General features: G+C 43.4%; 2 protein-coding genes and 2 long non-coding RNA genes across 4 annotated transcripts in view; 2 read left to right on the top strand and 2 right to left on the bottom strand.

Moving 5' to 3' along the window:
* Positions 1-169: 169 nt before the first annotated feature.
* Positions 170-7,308, bottom strand: ints14 (integrator complex subunit 14). Its single transcript, XM_052061401.1, has 11 exons — positions 6,475-7,308; positions 6,299-6,406; positions 6,066-6,221; positions 5,260-5,378; positions 5,036-5,178; positions 4,715-4,807; positions 3,484-3,628; positions 2,847-2,980; positions 2,485-2,603; positions 1,286-1,351; positions 170-1,197 (listed from the first exon to the last, which is right to left on the bottom strand). Exons 1-11 carry the CDS (start codon positions 6,694-6,696, stop codon positions 964-966), a joined length of 1,539 nt encoding a protein of 512 aa, XP_051917361.1. The 5' UTR covers positions 6,697-7,308; the 3' UTR covers positions 170-963.
* A 1,308-nt stretch (positions 7,309-8,616) lies between these two features.
* Positions 8,617-9,894, top strand: LOC127597975 (uncharacterized). Its single transcript, XR_007961818.1, has 3 exons — positions 8,617-8,761; positions 9,563-9,646; positions 9,744-9,894. It is a non-coding gene; the product is annotated as an uncharacterized LOC127597975 (long non-coding RNA).
* Positions 9,895-9,896: 2 nt separating this feature from the next.
* The window catches only part of slc24a1 (solute carrier family 24 member 1), an 8,313-nt gene continuing 2,079 nt past the window's right edge, over positions 9,897-16,130 (top strand). The window contains exons 1-8 of the mRNA XM_052061394.1: positions 9,897-10,841; positions 12,292-12,357; positions 12,533-12,641; positions 14,143-14,223; positions 14,620-14,708; positions 14,773-15,021; positions 15,109-15,198; positions 15,872-16,038. Coding sequence (XP_051917354.1) covers positions 9,897-10,841; positions 12,292-12,357; positions 12,533-12,641; positions 14,143-14,223; positions 14,620-14,708; positions 14,773-15,021; positions 15,109-15,198; positions 15,872-16,038 — 1,796 coding nt within the window. The remainder of the gene's footprint in view (positions 10,842-12,291; positions 12,358-12,532; positions 12,642-14,142; positions 14,224-14,619; positions 14,709-14,772; positions 15,022-15,108; positions 15,199-15,871; positions 16,039-16,130) is intronic.
* On the bottom strand, positions 13,585-15,865 carry LOC127597977 (uncharacterized). The gene is made up of 3 exons (XR_007961821.1): positions 15,285-15,865; positions 15,135-15,206; positions 13,585-15,038 (listed from the first exon to the last, which is right to left on the bottom strand). It is a non-coding gene; the product is annotated as an uncharacterized LOC127597977 (long non-coding RNA).

Below are 16,130 nucleotides of genomic sequence, written 5' to 3'. Positions count from 1 at the left end.
TTTGGGGGGGCTAAAAACGCCTTACTATATACATGGTCGTTTTTTGGGGCTAAAAATGCCTGATGATACATGGTCATTTTTGGGGGGGCTAAAAATCCCTTACTATACATGGTCTTTCTTGTCGGCCAAAAATGCCTTACTATGCATGGTCGTTTTTTTTCGGCTAAAAATGCCTTAATATAAATGTTGATGTTTGCGTTATTATCATATGCAATTGAATAAGTAGACCATTTCAGAATTCGAAATTTGGGACTCTCTCAATCCATAATGGCACTCATACTTTTCTGATCAGCGAGTCCCTGGGACTCGCTGCCGGTAAACTTTAAAATTATCACTGCAGAGATTACCGCTTTTTCTGCACTCAGTGATTGACTTCTATGCGAAGTCATTTCATGTCATTTCTGTTGAGTGTTGATTTACTTCATATTGAGAAACTACTGCACTAAAACATTCATTCATAAATGTATATCATATGCTTTTATTTTAGTTTTTCTCAGTATAAATAACACGTACCCTGACTGTTCTACTCTTTGAATAAAAACACTTCATTCAAGCGTTAGGGAGTGCAAGGGGGTTATGACGGAGGGGTGTTGCAAATCATGAAGACCCGCCAAGTGGTATGATATCATTATTTTATATATGTCCTCAGCTTCAAAATCAGTCCTTGGTCCTTGGCCTTGGGCTCGGAGGGAAGTCTTTGGTCCTTGGCCTCGGAAAATTTCTCAAATCCTTGGCCTTGCTTCGGAAAATTTTCCAAGTCCTTGGCCTTGGCCTCGGAGTCAAGTCCTTGGATTTGGCCTTGGCCTCGGGTTGCCGGTCCTTGGACACAACACTGGCTGTTCCACATACAAGGTTCTGGGAGCCGATGTCCCTGTAAGTGACAAGGTGTTCACCACATCACTCTCGGTCCACACAGTCGTCCATGTTTGAGTACATTTTTTTCCCCACAAAGTCTAACGTGGCTCAGCTTGAGAAGTCAGTGTGCATGGGGACAATGTTGTGCTCAAAAGCAGCATATTGGGAATCGCCGGTGCTGGCCAACTTGAGCTGCTGGGCGGCGTGCGAGAGCTGGAAAGCGGCATCAGGGTGAGCCGAGTCGGGCAGCATCGTGCACTCCCGCTCCAGCAGTTCAGCCACTCCTTTGAGGAGGTCCCAGAATCCAAAAGCCAAAGCAGCTTTGCGCAGACGGTTCAGCTCCTGGGAAATTTTTTTAAAACTGGTTAATAGTTAACCGCCCCCCCACCCCAAAAAAAAACAACACAAAAAACATGCGGTGCAATTTTACCTTGTAGAAGGTCTGTGTTTTATCAGGTAGTTTTCTTGCATTCCTCAGAATCTTTTGGACATCAGTCTGAAACGAATGTCAAATAATGACCGTAAAATGTTCTATTCCAGAGGAAATAAACAATGTTCTGAACAACAGTATGGTCGATGCTCCCCACTACGGTAAATACAGTACAGCGCTCTGATTAATATTCCGCCTGTGGAATATGAATTCAGCATATTCCACCTCGGCCACTTTATTTTGTCCTGCAGCTAGCTCAGAAAACAACCAATCACAGCTCATCTATTTTTTGGATTTGGTCATGTGATATTCGTAAACTGAGCCCTGAGGCGAGGTGATGTCATGTTCAGTCGACAGCAGGTGATAAAATAGCCGCCCCCCCAGAGATAGATTTCACTGCTTCATTCATATTCCACAAACCGACTATTAATCAGAACTCAATTTTTAGGCTAGTGGTACCAGGTAGAAATTATTATTCTCAAGAACATTTTTTGACCTGACTTCTCCTTTAAGGGGTTGAAAACAATCTCAAATTGGTGCTAACTGCCCGATAAGAATCAATGATCTTTAAGTGTTTCTTTTTTGTTTTGTCCAAAACTCTAAGAGTTTTTTTCTTTATATTTAAAAATGGAGAGATGTGTGTTTTTATAAGGTCTTACTGAACCTCCTGTTAGGTCTTTAGTGGAAGCCCCATTGGGGTTTGGGCGATTGGGATTAGGGCGTTTGGTGTTTGGGCGATTGGGGTTTGGGCCAGACATGTCCAGCTCCGGGCCTGCAAGCCCACTGTCCTGCCTGTTTTCCAGCCCTCCCGCCTGCAACACACCTGATTCAGATGATCAGCTCATCAGCCAGCTCTGAAGCAGCATTATAACGATACTGATGATTTGAATCAGGTGTGTTGCTCCTGGGAGAGCTGGAAAACAGGCAGGACAGCGGCCCTTGAGGACCGACTTTGGACACCTCTGGTTTGGGAGTTTGGGCGATTAGTCATGATTTAAATCAAAGCCCTGTGCCTTGACCTGACATGTATTTTTGTGCAGTTAACCGTTTTATTCACCACACAGTTTTCTCCTTCCGAAGCACCGTTTTGGCGTATGAGACGGATCTTCAAAGCATAAATGCCTTTTGGGAATGATGGTTTAAATTCCCCCTCTCGGGACACTTTTAATGAGCCTGGCCATCAAGCAGGAGACCTTCACCTGCAGTCCGCTTGCTTTAATCCACACGGTGACATTCTGAGCGTAGCTTCGTTTGACGGGCGGCTGCACAGGGAAAGGACTTTTACTGTCGTCCTCTCCGTAGGGATTTTCCGCCGCCTCTGAAAGGCAGGAAGAAAGTGCGAGGTTCAGTTGTGGTGTAAGACACAGAGTATATATGGCAGCCATGATTTGACATTGATCACGTTTAATGATTAACACAACCTGATTATGTTCACATACTGGAAGACTTTTGTCTTTGAAGCGAAAATGTGTGGGAAGGGTAAGCATGTCACAAGTGAAGCTTTTACAAAGCTTCAAGAGGCCGGCGTGAATGGAAACAGGGAGGGTAGGAGGGGTGTTACCTGAGATTGGTCCCAAATGGGAAATCTTCCCCAGCCAAGGCAGAGGTTCAGTACTGGGTTCAAACAGTGACATCATCAGATTGGACTTCTTCTTGCTGTCAGCTTGCGAATACAGCATGCCGAACCACTCGGGCCTGTTACAAATAGACCAGCTTGAGATCACTCACTACTTAACGTCACCTTAAGATCTCAACATCAGTGTTTCCCAACTTTATATGACCCAAGGCACACAACTTTACAGTAGAAAATTCCCATAGTAAATCAAATGTGACACTGACTTGATGCGGTAATATAGTTTGTCATATTTATGAAGTAACGGTTTGGTGAAGCAGCTAATGGATTTTTTTTCATAAACCTCATTACTATAGATTACAAATCATGGTAAAATCCGTATCTCGCAACCCTTTTGAGGGGGAAAAAAAACCTGAGATGCGAGAATTTCTTTTTTTTTTTAAATCAGCGACAAAAACCTTTTAGGACTCATGAAGTCATCTCTGAAAATGAGCCGTTTTTGAATAAGCCAAGTGAAATTGGGTAATTTCCCACAACACCTTAATTTGTCACAGCTCGATGATTGAGAATCAATGCTTACTATAGTCAACTCTGGACACGACCAGATTTTTCACGTTTGTCTCACCCCAACTGGACAAGTGCCACCATGCCCTCCACTTTTAGGCTGCCATGGAGGAGCACGCAGAAATTTGGACTTTTCCCTGCCATTTGACTGGCGGACACTTCCTCTTCCGGCTCATCTGTGCCGCCTGTGCCAACGTCGTCAACATCTGAGACAAAGTCAAAGTTCATCGTTAAAAACCATCAAGCTGCGATGCGGCACAATGGATAAGGTGCCCGAGGTCCAGGGATGGAGGGAAGGAAGAACCTCTTATCCGCGCCAAGTTAGGTTTTCTTTTCTGTTATTTGTAAGACCATGATCTCTTAATTAGCAGAGACCAAAAGGAGGATCAATGAGGGATGCATAAACTGTTGAAGCGCAGATAAGTAAAATAAAATAATTTTGTTAGCGGCTTGGCTGACACTTATAAAATTAAGATGAAGAACGGGAAGTTTTTTTTGTGTACAGTCTGAGTGTTGGGAGAGTGTGAAAGGCAAGCAACACCTTTTGAGAGACGTTGCTGTAAATAACGTGAACTGGTGACCGCAAGACCGCTTCGAGTTTTTCGAGGATGGAGACAACCAACCACAAAGCAGACACTGTCGTCGCCTGACGACAGACACCTCGACACCTACGGTTGGAATCCACACATCTTTGGCCCGTCGACCATGATGGCAATTAACTCTTCACCAACCAGAAGATGTCGATACCGTGGTCACATAACTCACAACGGAAAAAAAGAGCTTTAGGTCAGAAGGTACGGGGTCGTTCTGCATACATTCCACTATAGCTAAGCTTGACGTACATGATGACCCAGAGCTCTACTGTAAGCATTAGAATCCTCCATCTTGGCTTAGACTTGCGTTCTGGCCAGTCAGACTAGAAGTCTTCTTTGGTTGATAAGGAGCCCCTCTTATTCTTTCCTGCAGTTACTATTAAACCTTTTTGTCTTCATTTTTAATCTACTGTGTTCTGTGTTGAGGTAAGATACAAATAAAAGAGAAAAAACCTGTCTTGGATAAGGATTGTTTGACATTCCCGTGCGCAGATTGAGAAGAGCAAACCCGAGAGCCCATCTCACTGAACAATTCAACGGTGACAAATGACACTGAAGGTCACGAAACCGCAAAACACAAAGGCCACGATGTCAATTAAATAATTTGGAAGGTTTACACCGCGTTCTTTTTCAGGGAAAATTATTCCAACAAAACACATTCGGGGACTGCAGATAAGACACAGAATTGCGCACACCCACCTTTGTTGACAGCGATAGGCAGCACCAAGTGTCGAGATATGACAGGAGGACTGGAGATGTCCGCGATTTCAATGAAGCCTACGATTTCCAGATCTGCAACAAATAGGGCGCAATGCTGATGTGCAGCTCAGCATGAGCCATTTGCAATTTTCAAATTACATTTCCTACAAATGTTAAAAACCGGATTGCCTGCTCGTGGTATGCTTAATACATTGTAGACTTGTTGAACTGGTTGGAGTTGATTGCTCAGCTGTTACGCTGTCCAAGTTATCAGCAGATGAAACATTTGATCACTTTATAGAGCATTGGCAGCAAACGTACCTGGATTGACAGTTCGGGCTGAAGGTTCCACCTCCTCATCCACCACCACCGGCTCAGGTCGAGGGAACACCTGAACGTCTGCGGACAAGTTCCCGCAGTGCAGGACAGCATGGAAGGGGCAGTAGGCTCTGTCAATTAATCTCCTGGAGACACACAAAGAAAATGCGACACATTTTGGACACATATGACATTACTAGTGAATCCTTGAACAACGACAGCCGTACCCAAACATGGCCTGTACGCCTTGCATGCACAGTGGGCCCTCCACAGTGAAGACCTGTCCGTCACCTCCACCTAGACAAAGAAGCTCCTCCCATTTGTCCAAAGCACCTGTCATCTTTAACTGGAATACAACCACAACAGATGCTCGTTATGGTCTTGAGATGTGAGTAAAAGTGATCAGTTCTTTACAAATAAATAAAAATAATCTGCAAACAACCAATCACATTGTTCCTTGCTTCAGTGACGGACAGTTTGAGAAGTTATTGAAACCTACACTTTTAAAAGCATCAAACCGGTAACCACAATATTTTAAATCATTGAGATGCCAAATGGGGATATGAAACTTTACTGTGTTGTACAAATTTGTGTCATATTTTTATTGTCTTAATTTAGCCTAGTCTTCAAAGTATACCCGTAATTGACTCAACTCAATAGTTGTGATGTCTAAACTGATTAATAATCTAATAATCAGTTTAGACATCTCAGGGGGCGCCCATTTTGCAACTTGCGGTCAATCAGATCTAAAATAAACTGATTAAGCGTATTGTCTTTAGACAAAAATTGCAATAATATACTCTATGTGCCTGCAGCAGACGAGACATGGCATTCTGGTTTATATTGCGTTTGTGGAAATAGAATTGAGCAGAATTATGCACACGTTTTCAGCCGACCAAGGAGGCTGAAATTTTATGCAGTGCCCTGACCGTCAAAGGAAACTGATGCCAATCACCTGTTTTCTGGGTTTGCTCACAGCAAAGAGAGTCAAAACGGAAATCAAGACAATCAAATTCGAAGATGACTAGCGTACCTCCTCTGTGTTGGCAACACACATGATGTACATTTTGGTCGGGAAGGGGAAGGGCAGAGGGAATTTCTTGTCGTCACCGCGATGCCTGAGCGATTGCAGGGAGTGACGCAGGGAACCTTTTCCAATACCGAGAGATCCGTCAGTCACTAGCACCACCTTATGGACACAACGGGGAACAATATCAAGAAAAAGGCGATGGCGCAAATACATGTGGAGATTTTTAATTCCAATACCTGACAGGGACAAGCACTTCCCCACTCTTGCTGCACGACGTTGCTGACACCATTCAGAGCTGATTCCACGCACGTCTTGTCATAGTCTTCCAGGTTGCTGAGGGCGTCCTGCACAGGAACTACTATTAATAATCACTGAAGCTCCCGGTCTTGAACGGAAACCACTTTGCGTGTACCTGTAAAGCGTTATAATCCCTGGTAAACGGCACCACTAATTCCCACAGGGATGAGAAGGCCATGAGTGCGGTGAACTCCAAGCGGTAGTTGGAGGCCATGTGCTCGAATAACATATTGAGCCCATGGACGGCCAAGTTCTTCCTCTGGAACTCCTCGCTGCTGTCCTGTGACACCGGCCTCGTCATAGACAGGGACGCGTCCATCAACACCACTGTAGGCATGATTTACTGCTCCAGTGTTGAGGACCCGAAGAGGAATTGAGGGGGAACGCGAGATATTAGCTACGTAGACGCTAGCTTCGGTCTGGGGAAGATGTGCTAACGGCAACGTCCATCATTTTTAAAGCTAATTTTACAATGCAGGAAGCTCGAAACTAGGAGTCATTAAATGGGGATGTTGTGAGTTAACCATTTAACAAGTCGGGTGAATCGAACGCTTCGTGTTGAACTGTTGTGATTCTTATAAAGTTGTCGAGTTGCTAAGCCGAAGCTCGCGCTTAGCCCTTGGGAGCTATCGAGTGCTTTATGTCTTGAATGCGCATTTCTTTTCCCGTCCGAGTGAGCAACAAACAAGAATACAAGGTTCCGCTCTATATAATAATTATTATTATCATTATTAGTAATAGTATTTTATCTTGTTTTTTTGGTTTGTTTTTTTTGAAGAGCAATTTTCATGTTTTTCCCCCACTAGGGTCCGGGACTTGTGCGGGATTTTTCTGGGGGAGTGGGAAAATCCACGACCGTGTCAATCGTAATACACACATATGAAAACATCACATTTTAATCGCACTCACAAAAAGTGAAAAATGCAATTACATTATTTTTCAAAATCGCTCTGTCCTTTAAACAACCCAGTATCTCTTCAATGTTTAAATGTTTTCTTTTGTCCACAGCTGGACTCAAACCATGACTCTCTGGTTCCAAAGCACAAGTCCTTACAAATGATAGAAAACCTTTCACACTCACTGCGTAAGAACTGAACCCGCATTGTCTACACAGAAGAGAGCAGAGTCAACCACTACACACGCTTGACATAGTTTCTTTTGAGAGACAAATTATACTTTTCACACAGAAGGCATTTGCAGCTAGTTGTAATTCTCCGTGTTCTATTCATCAGATTGTATACACCAACATAGAATGTTGTGAAACACTCAACAGGGAGCATGAAAAATGCACCTTTAGATTCAACATAACAGAGGCCATAACATCACCACAGACCGAAATGGAAATCACGAGCCCATCACTACCAACTACATGTCTGCGTCACATCAATCAGTCCCTCGCTTTTGGAGCAACCATCACATCATATTTACCTCCTGGTGATGCACCTCACATACAGGGGGAGTACCCGAAAGATCTGTTTTCCGTTAGGGAGTGTAGTGCATCGTACATGTTTTGACGCACTGTATTAAAAATTATTTGCTCATCATATGGCCTGTTTTGCCGTTCATCTACACAACGAGAATCTTTGTGACGTGTTCTGTTCTATTATTGTTGTTTAATGTCAAATGTAATCAGCTGTAGTGAAAAGTGCTATATAAATTAAATCGATGGTTTTGTATAGTTTAAGCTCAAAATGTTATATTTTTGTGCTTAATACCATAACATACCGTACCATTTCCTACTACTTAGATCAGGTCATGGAGGCAGCACGGCCAGGACCAAAACCGAATTGCTCCTCCCGAATCCAGGATGTGCTTAGTATAAAATGTTGTATTTTTACATTGCATTTTGGAATTACTTTGACGTCAGGAATTTACAATGTGTAGTGAATCTTGCATTCAAGTTCAATTGCAATGCCAAGATGGAGGTGGTCATAAAATAAATGTGCTTTTCAATTGAAATGGAACTGCTAGTTGAAATATTACAAAATGCAAGATACCTTCCAACAAGGAACATTCAAATATAAGACACAAATGTAAGCCAAAAAGACAGACCATTATTCTGTTATTTGGCCAAATCATACAATTTTGTTTAATTAAAATGTAGCAAGATTTGCTTGTAATTACAAAATAAATAAATAAATGACGGGAAGTATTTGGTACGAATGTGAAAATATTCGTGAGGTGGGCCACGATGAAGTGAGAGTGAGACAATACCGTATTCAGTAGCTAATCTTCTTAACGCTTGCAGGTATTAGCTATTGTGCTGATCCATTCTGAAGACGCGTCCTGCGTCCTACATAAACTGTTTGCTCGCTCGCTTGTGTGTGTGTGCCGTTCCACCGGCTCAGCTTCACTGTGATTGTCAGACGTTTTCCTGCCTTCTCTGACCCAGCAGAATTTTGGTAAGTTTGCATCTTTTTATTTAAAATGCAGTGTTGTTTTCATATTTGTAAAACCCAGCAAATATTTATATTTGATGTCATTTCTGTGGTTGTGTTGAGCTTAAAACAATCCTTGTTCATTGAGATCTAGTAAGCAATAACAATAATATTGATAAAGGGGAAATCAAGCCCCCAAAATACTTTAGAATATTATGTTCGATGGAGCCCTACTAGTTTCCTGATTAATAATGCCTTTGTGGAATACTGTATGAGTGAATATGCAAAATCTACCGGCCTTTATCCATCTCAGGGGCGTGGCCATTTTGCCACTTTCTGTCAACTGAAAATGACATCACAATTGCTCATTCTCAGGTAACAACCAATTACGGCTCACCTGTTTTCTAAAGCTGAACGGTTGTTTCCTGAGCCCTGAGCAACTGTGATGTCATTTTCAGTCGACAGCAAGTAGCAAAATGGGCGCCCCCTGAGATGGGCAAAAAGGGGTGGATTTTACTGCTTAACCCACATTCCACAAATGTAATATTCATCAGAATGACGTGTTCGGACTAGTGAGGCTGGAGAGAACATATTATTGTAAAGACAATTTGGGGGTTGACTTCGCCTTTAATAATTATAACTTGAAGCATCACCCATTTATCTAGAATACCCGCTTCTGATTGGGGCTCATTTTAATTCCAGAGTCCGGGAATGTCAAAGTCAGAGTGCTAGAATTGGCCCAAAATGGCCGTTTTGCTCTTCAGTTTCAGGCATGAGTCCTTCAGAGCTTTGAAACTAATGTTGCCTTATCTTCTAATTTTCCAGGGTGTGCAACAGAGGGGTGATTGGGGGAGTCGTTTCAAGACCCCTATAATACCCACATTTTCAGCAGGATATTTGCCAATATTGGTGAGGTCAGAAGAAGAACAATGACAGTACTAAGCAGGCATTCAAACACCTGTCACTCAGGCCCTCATAATAATCAGTTTTTATTTTTGCACTATAGGTGGCCCAAGCATGCGAAATGAAACACGCCAAAGAGGTGTGGTATCCTATGAGCCCTAATCAGACACGGGGTGATCTGGACTATTGGACTGAGAGCTGGACTGTCATTAATGCATCGAAATCCACAATCGAACACAGAATCTGAATATTCAGTATGTATTGTCCAGGAAGGAAGCGACTTCGTTTGAGGCGAGTCTTATTCCTCCTGGCCGGGGTCTTCATCTGCATCGTGTACCAGCTGACCATCAGCGCCGAACACGATGAAGTGCCGCCTTTGCCTCAGATCGGAGACACTTTCACTGAGGGCTCGGCTGGATGGGTCGAGGATGTCACGACCGAGGGTTGGGAAAAGCCAAGAAACCAAACGACACAGGCGACCCCTTCCAACTCGACTGCCTCGAGAACTCCACCGCCAGCAACCACCAACCGGACTATTGTGCATTGCATCTATGTACCGCCTGATCCCAAGGAGGAGGCCCCCACTCCATCTTCTCCTGATGAAGCTCCTCACATGAAGGGAGAGTACCCCGAAGATATTTTCTCAGTGGAGGAGCGCAGACGAGGCTGGGTGGTCTTGCATATTTCCGGCATGATGTACATGTTTGTGTCACTTGCTATTGTGTGTGACGAATTCTTCGTACCCGCACTCGGGGTCATCATAGACAAATTAGAGATATCCGATGACGTGGCGGGGGCTACTTTCATGGCGGCCGGAGGATCTGCCCCTGAACTTTTCACCTCCTTGATCGGGGTCTTCATAGCTCATAGTAACGTTGGCATCGGGACGATCGTCGGTTCCGCAGTTTTCAACATCCTCTTTGTGATCGGGATGTGCGCTTTGTTTTCCCGGGAGGTTCTTCGTCTCACCTGGTGGCCTCTTTTCCGAGATATTTCCTTCTACATTGTGGACCTCATCTTGCTCATCATCTTCTTCCTGGACAATGTCATCATGTGGTGGGAGAGTATGATGCTGGTGGCCAGCTACACACTCTATGTCATCTTCATGAAGTTTAACGCCCAAATAGAATACATGTTCAAAACGCAGCTTTACAAACACAAGAGCATTGTCCGAATCATCACTGATGAGGAGCCAGAAGTGGTAAGAACATTTGTTTTATCAAACACTTCTTAGAACAGAACAACACATCTGAGGAAGTGAAATACTGTACTGAAATTCTGACAAGGCAGTCCCTATATAACACAGACTTTTTGGTACGCGTCAAAAGCCATGTATCCATTCATCCATTATTTAGAGTGCTTGTCCTCATTAGGGTCAATGGTGTGTGGGTGTGTGTGTATAAAAATATGTATTTATGTCGTTTTTATTTGAGTTTTATAAAATATATTATATATTTTTAATAATATGTATATACTTGTATATATAATATTATATATATATATATAGTATTTATATTTATTTATTTATATTTATACACACACACACACACATTTAATATATTTTATAAAACTCAAACCAATAAAATACTATACCAAAAGAAAACATTTTTCAAAGATAAAATCTAACAAACCAGGTCTAAAAACATTAAAACTAAAAGCAAAAACAAAACAAAAAAATGTAAATATAAAATAAAATGTCACCATTGTGATAAATCAAAAACTATTATAACCATGCCCATAACTGATCTTTGTATTCTTGACTTTTCATTCGCTATATTGTCCCAAAATATTTGTCCATCCACGACACCGCTAATCCAATCACGGGGGGGCCATGATTTTGTCATCGTCTGGTTTTATTCCTTAAAAGGATCACCCTTTCAATCCTGATATGTTTACTGACATGTTTATGAATGTGTCATAAGAGTGAAGTGACACACTGAAATGCCTGAAAGCAAAACTGAGTGACATAATCCCTCAAGGGAATGCTGAGCTGCGCCCAGAGTGGCGCCCACATCAAGTGTCTTTATTCAAGCTCACACACTCACGTGACAAAATGCAGATTCACATTCACAGTTCCAATCTGCTGGGAAATTGTTTATGCACATCAACTGTAAAAATGTTCATCATGCCCGAAACGTTTCAACTCCCATGCGCAAAACAAAAAAATGACAATGCTATATACAAGGACGGGCGGCCCGGTAGTCCAGTGGTTAGCACGTCGGCTTCACAGTGCAGAGGTACCGGGTTCGATTCCAGCTCCGGCCTCCCTGTGTGGAGTTTGCATGTTCTCCCCGGGCCTGCGTGGGTTTTCTCCGGGTGCTCCGGTTTCCTCCCACATTCCAAAAATATGCATGGCAGGCTGATTGAACACTCTGAATTGTCCCTAGGTGTGAGTGTGAGCGTGGATGGTTGTTTGTCTCTGTGTGCCCTGCGATTGGCTGGCAACCGATTCAGGGTGTCCCCCGCCTACTGCCCGGAGACAGCTGGGATAGGCTCCAGCACCCCCCGCGACCCTAGTGAGGATCAAGCGGTACGGAAGATGAATGAATGAATGAATGAATATACAAGGACTGATACAAAAGCACCAACTGAATGAAATGTATGCTTTTGTTAGATTTTTTTTTTTTTGCTTAAAAATTCATTATGCACAGACCAAAGCCAATGGGGGTAGTCAAGATAACGGTCCTCCTCCACCAGACGACAGGAATCGGTTAAAGGTAAAAGCGAAAAACAGTTTTTGATCATTTTCACTCATTTCTCTTCATACTTAATTGACCTCCGTGCTGTTCATTTGCATGGCGCTGCCATGGCAACAACAAATGTCTTGCAGCTGATACGATGCATTTTTGCTCGCGTTTCACCAGCAGCACCATTCGTATTGTTTCGCCCTAGTTGAAGCCATCCCTTCAACGCGGTGGAAGTTCAGCGTCTTTGCACAACAGCACCATGAGGAACACCATTTTCCAACTCATGATACACACATTAGACCCCCTGGGAGAAGGTGAGCTCCCCGATGACAAACACACATCAACTGCACTGTCATCATCATTATGTTTGGCCATTCTTGGTTTACTTAATTGAGAAGTACTGGATGTCGAATAGAGAAATGCAAAACAGCGGATAAGAATGTAATATATTTTCTTAATGTGTTAGTCACTTTGGTATTATTGGCATTGCATGGTGCAGATGTGCTTATTCCATGTGAGACTCTACTGCGCCATATTTAATGGGAATAAACTGAGCTGCTTTGATTGGCCATGATTGAAATTGGTTTTGACCACTTTCAGAGTGGCGCAGTGCTCCCTCTTGCAGATCCACCATCCCGCGCTACTCTGTGAAATGAGCAACATCACAGAGATACGCATGTGCCGCGCGGCTTTAAGTTAGTTATGAAAATGAGCCCTATCTGTTTTTTTCTTTTCACTTTTATTTATATTTACATCTTTGAGTGGCGATCTTCATACTCTATTTTGTGTCATGTATATGTGACCATCTTATGACAGGATGAGAACAACAAAGCTAATTAATGATGTGAAGTTTCCTCTTATTTCACGGTGCAGTTTTAGGTACAACTGCACCGTGAAATAATGTTGTGGCCAGTACACAGTGCAAGTCCATTTGATAATACAACAAGTACTTTGAGAAAGTCATCGTCTTGTCCAGGGGTGGGCAATTTTTTTCCCGGGGGGGCTAAATGAGAAGCAGAAAATATTGTGGAGGGCCGGGCCAAAAATTAGAAATAGAAATAGAAAATAAAGACGATAGCACAATGTTTTTGTATGCCAGTAATAATGTAACATTCTCCTCCACCATCACACTCAGCATCGGTTCTCCTCAAGGATGTGTACTGAGCCCCCTGTTGTTCATGCTCTACACATTTGACTGCTCTCCGACTCTTATTAGCGGTCCAGTTTGCGGAAAGTTTTTAACATGATAACAATCAAAAACCATTCTAGGAAATGTTCATTTACTCGAGCCACAAGCAATTCACTCTGAGCGTGGAAATTGCCAGAATCGGACTGAGTAAGAATCGCTTCCTTGTTTTTCAAAGTCTCGTAGATTTGAGTCTTTCCGACTCCAGGCGTCTCCTGAATGTTTCGTACTTTGTTACCCGCTTCGTTTAATCAGATACATATCACTTTCCCTTCTATGGTCATTACTCTCTCCCTCCTTCTTCGTCTTCCCCTCCCTCCCTGTGCTCTGCAACTTGAAGTAACTGCGCCACCTGGTGTTGAAATACCTGTCATTACAAGTCCAAAGGAAATGAATGCAATCAAACCTTAATTGTGCACCAATCTTTGGCGGGCCGGATTAAAAAGGCCCGTGGGTCTTAGTTTTTACCCACCCCTGGTCTTGTCTATGCCCTCCTTTATTTTGAAAGTTGTTGAGTTGTGTTGAACGGCCTACTGTTCCTCCATCACTCTGCAATTGACTGTTCGACAATGTCGATACACCGATGAACGCTGTCGGCTGTTTCTTTGTGCTGGTGTGAACGCTTGCAGGCAAATTCAAGGACAAGGCTGAGAATCTGAATAATGTGGTGAGACGGAAGGCTGAAGGTGACGTTGCAGCAAAGAGTGAAGGTAACTCGCAAATACACATTCTATTGTACACGCAGCTTTGCTCAAGGGCACTTTCAATGTAAGTCAGCAAGAGGACGAGCACCTCCCAAACCTTCGTTAAATTCAACATTGATATGTCAGTTTGAAGCTCACCTGTTGGGTATCATGGTCATGATTTTAACCCTTTCAGGGACAGCGGTTACGACAGTGGACAGCTGATGTTATCAGGTTAGAGGGTGCGTGAAAGGGTTAAATTGTGCCGTCCCTTTCAAATAAATAAGGAGATATAATTGGTGCCTTGCGGACTACACGGTGGAATAATGCAAGATTAATAGGACGTGAATCATACTCTTTTCAATGTATCACACTGCCTCTCACAAAGAGCTGAGCAGTAGAAACGTATGAGGTACTTGTTAGATGGAGACAGTGGGAAGGAGCAGGCCGAAGAGGACCAAGCCGCTACGACAGGCGAAACTGAGAAGAAGGAGCCACCTGACGATGACAAGGTACACTCACCATCAAGCATGTCAAAAAGCCCAGAAGTCAATCTTTGATACCTTTCTATGTAAGGTGAACATGCAGGAAGACCAGCCCTCAGGGGGAGACGGGTCAGACGAGTCAAGCAGCGGCGAGGAGGACAGTGATGAAGATGACAGTGATGAAGATGACAGCGACAATGACTCCGGCGAAGATGAGGAGAACGAGGAGGAGCCTCTGTCTTTAGAATGGCCCGACACGCGGCGGAAACAAGTCACTTACCTCTTCTTGCTGCCCATCGTCTTTCCTTTGTGGCTCACCATCCCTGATGTCCGCAAACAGGTCACCGCAGTCGAATACTGCAATCAAAACAAGACGTAAACTGACGACAAGCTCAACGTAAAATGTGACTTTTGCTTTTTCTGACAGAATTCCAGGAAATTTTTTGTGCTCACCTTCCTGGGCTCCATTTTGTGGATCGCCATCTTCTCTTATCTTATGGTGTGGTGGGCTCATCAGGTTAGCGACTGCGGACACTTAGGACAAGTTCAAATTTTACAACCAAACGTTGATGATCACATGTAAACATCCGCTGGTTCGCTGACCTGAGGCACTGGGGAGGTGTGTAGAGGTAGACAGGCTCAGAGAGGGAAGGTGGGGTGAGACCAATTCAAGGAGGGGTGTCAAATTCATTTTTGTCGCAGGCCACATTTAGTGACAGTTTCCCTTGGAGGGCCATAATGACTGTGAAACCATACAAAGAAGTCAACTACTGTAATGAGGGTTTTGGTAACAAGAACATCTTACAATATCTCGCTTATTTATTACATATGAGAATTAGAAATTTTGGTACAGATTTTAGCAATCATCATAGAAGTTGACATGTTTGATTTGCTTTCTCGGGCCAGATTAAATGATGTGGTGGGCCATATCTGGCCCCCGGGCCTTGCGTTTGACACCTGTGAATTAACGATTTCAAGACCAAAAAAATAATCTACTGTAAAGTGTACATACAGGGAGCCAGTCAAGGTAGGCCAGAAGTGGAGTTATGTGCTTCCGTATACAAGCTCCAGCTAGGAGGCAAGCAGCAGCGTTTTGGACCAACTGGAGACACTTGAAGGCTGACCCCGAAATAAAGTGCAACAAATCAGCAATACAATACTTGTAGACGAACTCTGTTTTAACCATACAGGTGGGGGAGACAATCGGAATCTCTGAGGAGATAATGGGCCTGACTATCCTGGCCGCTGGCACGTCCATCCCTGACCTCATCACCAGCGTGATTGTGGCCCGGAAAGGACTTGGAGACATGGCCGTGTCCAGCTCGGTGGGCAGCAATATCTTTGATATCACTGTGGGGTGAGTTTTAACCTTCTGGGCTCTTCCTTTTTCTTCTTCTTCTTTTTAACGTACTAATTTGCTCACTAACAGCCAGGCAAAGTGATCAATTG

This window comes from Hippocampus zosterae, chromosome 3 (assembly GCF_025434085.1).
Source record: "Hippocampus zosterae strain Florida chromosome 3, ASM2543408v3, whole genome shotgun sequence".
In the NCBI taxonomy this organism is placed as follows: domain Eukaryota; kingdom Metazoa; phylum Chordata; class Actinopteri; order Syngnathiformes; family Syngnathidae; genus Hippocampus; species Hippocampus zosterae.
Note: the sequence above shows the minus strand (reverse complement) of the source record. Positions and strands in the feature narration are given on the sequence as shown.